The sequence below is a fragment of the Mytilus californianus genome, unplaced genomic scaffold, assembly GCF_021869535.1.
Source record: "Mytilus californianus isolate M0D057914Y unplaced genomic scaffold, xbMytCali1.0.p SCAF_7, whole genome shotgun sequence".
Taxonomy (NCBI): Eukaryota; Metazoa; Mollusca; class Bivalvia; order Mytilida; family Mytilidae; genus Mytilus; species Mytilus californianus.
The window spans coordinates 79,109,040-79,114,558 of NW_026262723.1; the positions used below are offsets into that span (position 1 = coordinate 79,109,040).

At 31.9% G+C, this 5,519-nt stretch overlaps 1 protein-coding gene across 1 annotated transcript; it reads left to right on the plus strand.

Annotated features, from left to right (window-relative positions):
* Positions 1-965: 965 nt before the first annotated feature.
* Positions 966-4,998, plus strand: LOC127707970 (uncharacterized). The gene is made up of 4 exons (XM_052212740.1): positions 966-1,118; positions 1,237-1,350; positions 1,849-2,016; positions 4,272-4,998. The coding sequence occupies exons 2-4, from the start codon at positions 1,288-1,290 to the stop codon at positions 4,794-4,796; spliced, it is 756 nt and encodes a 251-aa protein (XP_052068700.1). The 5' UTR covers positions 966-1,118; positions 1,237-1,287; the 3' UTR covers positions 4,797-4,998.
* The last annotated feature ends 521 nt before the right edge of the window (positions 4,999-5,519 follow it).

Sequence of the window (5,519 nt, forward strand, 5' to 3'; positions counted from 1 at the left end):
AAACATACAAATGACCAAAATTGAAAAAAAAACACACAAGGCTAACAAAGGCTAGAGGTTACTGACTTACTTGTTAAACATGTTTTGTGAGATCTCAATCCTCCCCTATACCTCTAGCTTAATAAACAAAAACACAGCAATACGCACAAATAAACTCATTTCAAAAGAAGTCCCCTAATCAAAAAGGTATACTAGTTCAGCGAAATGGAAGCCACACCAAACTCTGAAACAAACAAATAAACCAAAATTTAAAAAAAAACACACAAGACTAACAAAGGCTAGAGGTTCAACATTTTTAAGGCGCCCACCCTCCCATAACTGCGACAGTGGTGCAATAGCAAAACATAAGAATTTTAAAATTTATAAATTTTTCGACTTAACAAATTGGCACGAAGAACACAAAAGCATCTAACATAAAGACAAAAGACGCAAAGTACCAATCTGAGAGTACTCGCAGTTACTGAAAACTAATTCAAAGTTAATAAAAAAAAAAAATGGTAGATAAAACTAAAGTAGCAAACAGTGCACATAAAACGGATTTAGTATAGACGTCATAAACAGTCAGAGAAAAACATGACATTTGTTGACTGGTTTCTGTCTTCTTGAAATTCATAATTTCTTATACATTATTACCAACAGACCGATTTTCTTTTCCATTTTGGTCTGGTTATCACCTTGAAAAATAACAGATGGGATATCAGTTTTGTGTTCTACTTAACTGGATTCTAAAACCAGAAGTATATGATAAGCAGATTAATACCTGACATTACCAAATACCCCGATATCATTCCTCGATCGGTATCAGACCCTTCATGGGAGAAGACTTTATAAGTTTGATTAACTTGTGTCTCATCCCTTTTGCATATTTAAGCAAATAAATATGTTTTAAACTAATCAGACCTCGGGATGATGACCTAACCGAAATGGAAAAGGCCGTATATTTATCTGTATTTCATATACTTGCATATTATATATCTTTAATAAATATGAACTATCATTTTGTTAAAAATGAAAGTGAAAGTGCATTTTATTTTCAGAATATCGCAAAAGGAAATGTGTATTGTGTGTTTCTATTAGATACGACATAATTGTGTTATTAGTTCCTGGATTATAGTGAGGTAAGAACTTTTTTGTAACAAACGTGTTAACATAAAGATTAATAAAAGACAAAAATATCACAACATTTAAGTAAAAATTTCAAACTGAATTACATCGTTTCATGTTTTTAATTGGTAGGTGTAATTTAAAATGGACCACAACACTTAGAGAATAATTTTTTGTGAGAAAATGGACGCAAGTAATGTGACAAACGGCTCTGGAGATAACGAAATACAGAAGTCCAAATCTGAGGTAACAATTTACGCTCTCATTAAAGTATTACGTTGTTGTTCGCAGCCAGTATGATTGGATTGGATTGATTGATTGATTGATTGGTTGATTTATTGATTGATTGATTGTTGCTTGCTATCCAGAAAATAAGATTATTAAATGTAACTTTACATTCCCTACTGGTTATTCGGGAAATATAAAAAAAAATAAAAAAATCGATTAATCCAAAATTAGTGAACACAGAAAAAGAAGTCAAGTTTTTTTTTTGCGGAGTCATGGTTTGCTTTTACAGGCCAGTTAATGTAGCTCATAATAAATTTATTCAATTTCATAATATACTCGTTTATAATCAAAACAATAAGAATTATATAGCAATGTTACTTCTGGCGAGGATACATGATGCACAATACAAACGGGAACACTTTATGTTAAACAAAACAACGTTACAAAGTAAAAACCGCATTAACTTCACATGATAAATTTCGAGTTATCGTTCTTTAATCAATATCATATTTTCAGGAACTTGTAGAGACGAATATATTAGGAAAGCGTAGAAATTCAACATCACCATCACTGACAGATGAACCAGCCATAAAGAAAATCAAAAGTGACTGTGATCAACCTGAAAATAAAAAGGATAACGACGAGGAAAATATACAACAACCTGTGAAAAGAAGAGAAGAAGCGGTATTTTTTTACCATATACAAATAAACACTTATATTTACATTTTATCTACCTTAACTCGCGTAAGTGGTTGAATCTAGATGATAGCCCCACGTGAACATTTATTAGTCTCTCACTCTAGAAGTTGTGCTATATTGCATTTACCTTGTCCGTCCGTTTGTTCGTCCGAACGTCAAACACTTATTTCAATCACAATTTACTCAGGTGCTACTTAACAGAATAACTTCATATTTGGTCAGCAGTATGAAAGTAACGACTTGTAACGTGAGAGGGGAGCACTTATAGGACCTGCGGTACATAATGGTCAATTACATATGATGGCAAACAATCCTACTGCCAAATGGTCTATGAGCAGTTGCGTTAACAAAGTATTTTAGACGATCGGAAACTATGACCATATCCTCTACTGCTAGGGGCAATAAAATAAATGTCTTTCAGGCTTTTGAATGAGATAAAAGTATAAATTTCACAAAATTATGAAGATTTGTTAACATGTTAGTTCTTATTGGTAGAAACTGTTGAAGTTGACAGTAGAGCTTTCTTTAATCCGTGCTTTTTCAATATTCCAGTCAGTTTATATTTAAGAATTCCAAATTTTTCATTTCCTCTTGATAGTATTTATGAAATACCGTAGCATAACAAACACAGACGAAAACGAATCAAATACTTCTGAATTCCATATGAAAAAACTCACTAAAGATACCAGGCTTATAATTCGGTATGTCAGATGCCTGTTTCGTTTACATATAAGATTCATTAGTGAAGCTCGAATCAAAGCAGATAAGATGCAAAGTTGAAGAGCAAAAAAACATCAAACATCATTCCGAAAAGTTGTGCCACATACGGCTTAGGCAATGTATGCCTGAGGGTAAACACACTCTTATTGCTAAAACGGTTAAGAAAACGATTTTGCGTGACGTATGGGGATTTCCTTGATAGAGGGGTGCTGCGTACAAGTAAGTTATTGAAACAGCGGTTCTTCATGGACAATATGAAGTTATATTTTTTCGAAAGTTTTAAGAATGCCTTCATGATTTAGGTGGCCCTCACGAAATATATCTGTTAACAGGCGATTATGCACAGACATTTTACATTTTTCATATCCAATCCCGCCCCGGTTTATGACAAAATGTGACTTATTACAGGATTTATTTTTATTATCAAGACTTTTGAGGCCTTGTCCAGTTGAGCAGTCGCTGCATACCCTTCTAAAACACATGAGTTCATTCAAAAGTTGAATGGGGTTTGTGCTTTTCTGTTTAGCGTTTTGTGGACTGTTGTTATTCGTTCATATTTAATCTTTTGAACATGGCGTTGACTGTTTTTCGTCAACTTCTAGTATTTTATTGTCCACCTTGGTACATTCTTACCTTTTGTAGCATTTTATCTTTAATATTTATATATTTAGAAATAAGAACACTATATTTTGGTGCGTCCGACGAATTTTTCAGGATTTTCCTTTATCAGGAACTTTCAAAATCAAATACCCAAAGAGCTACTCGACTTATAGAAGAGATTTTTAATGACTAAATTGATATTTGGTAACCTGCAAAAAAATGAAAACAACGCGTTATAAATTTAATGCGTCCGAAGCGCTCTTCTGGAATTTTTTGAGGAACGCTCAAAGCCGAATATTTAAAAGCCAAGGATGTATAAATCCGAAACAGTTGAAGATCTATATAATCCAAAATGACCTAAAATAATTGCCAAATCCTTCTAAGACCAACTTTGCCTGAGGGAGTTGACACCTTAGTTTCTTTATAATTTCAAAATTTATAAACGGGCTAATTTAGAAAGGTTTGTTATTAATCATGTCAGTACCGAAGTACTGACTACTGAGCTGATGATAACCTCGGGGAATGAAAGTCCACCAGCAGAGGTATCGACCCAGTGCTGTAAAAAATGAAAACAACACGTTATAAATTTCTTGCGTCCGAAGCGCTTTTCTGGACAATTGTTCACATCTTTGTTTTTATCATGTATAGTTTCTAATTTGCAATCGTACCACATTTCCTATTTTTTATACAAATGATAATTATGGAAATGATAGGTTGTAGAGGGAAGATATTAATGTTTCTTACAAGTCAGTGATCCTTTTGCAAGTTTGTGTCTGTGAAAAAAAAAGTATAAAAGTGTTATACATCAATATAAAGTTCAAAGGGCGATTTCCTTAACAAATAAAACAAATCTATTTTATCATTATTTTTTATTTAGTTGAGGTATTTTTTAAGTTAGTACTTTGTGTTCTTATTATCAGGAAAAGTTTCTAAAGTTGTACCGATTACTTCATGAAAATGATGATATAAGCGAGGGATTATCAGCAAAAAAACCAAATGCGAAAGAAGATGTTGCTACCCATGTTGCAACCGGAAGTAGAAGAGGCTATTCTTCTCAGTATATTTCAACCTGTGCGTCACTTTACAAAGCAGAATCTTTTAGAAATTTGAAACTTAAAAGTGGATATAAATGGGGTATGAAGCACATTGCCGAAATCGACGTTGGAAGTTTACCAGAAGACGTAACAATAATTGATTTGAGAACAAATATATTGAGAAAAAAATACGAGATAAATGACAAGGAGGTAAATGAAAAATTCCACAAATTTGCAGAAAGTCACCAGGAAGTTTTACTGGTTGGTAAAGTACCAGAATCATGTTTAAAATTAATAAAATTCACCGGAGTAGTTCCAGACTCGGACAAAAGTTCCAATGATTCTGATGATTTTGGGTTTGACTATGATTCTTACAATTCAAATCCAGATTCAGATTCAGATTGTTACTAATTCCAGGCAGGATTACTGTATAATGTAAAACACTGAAGATTCTGTATAAAATAAAAACCAAACATGCAAGTAAACTTTAATACAAATTATAGGGCCAAACTGTCATAAAAGAATTCTAAACTATTAATGTTGTCTGAAAAACCGAGGGTTGCTTCAAGAATAGCAACGAAATATATTTAGTGTTACATGTAGATTATTAAAATCTTAAACAAATCAGTAAAGATATGCAGTTCTTTGATCAAAACGAACAACAATTATCACACTGACAATAACTTTTCTTTGTCAAATGTTTCACTTTTGAGAAAAATTTGAATTTATTAATTCTAAATCTTCGTTTAATACTAGTTCTATATATTCTGTATATGAAACAAGAATAGCTTGATGATTTAGTGTATGGAAATTTTTTTTACATGCTTTAATTTTTTTACCTGAATTGAAAACCAATTTATGTTTTAATCTACCGATTACCTTGAAGGTAATATATGAAAAACTATAATGAAAATAATTCAAACACTTAAAAAAAAATCAGTGAAAATATTTTCAAACTTAAGATAAAAAGTATATATTTTTTAGCTTGTTTTTAACTCCTTGTGGTGCAAAATCATTTTATTCATTAAGTTTTCTATGGGGTAAAACTCATAATGTGAGCAGAAAAATATAAAAGAATTCTGAAATGAAATATAAGTAATTACAATGTATATTGCCTGCTTCCAAAATTGTGTA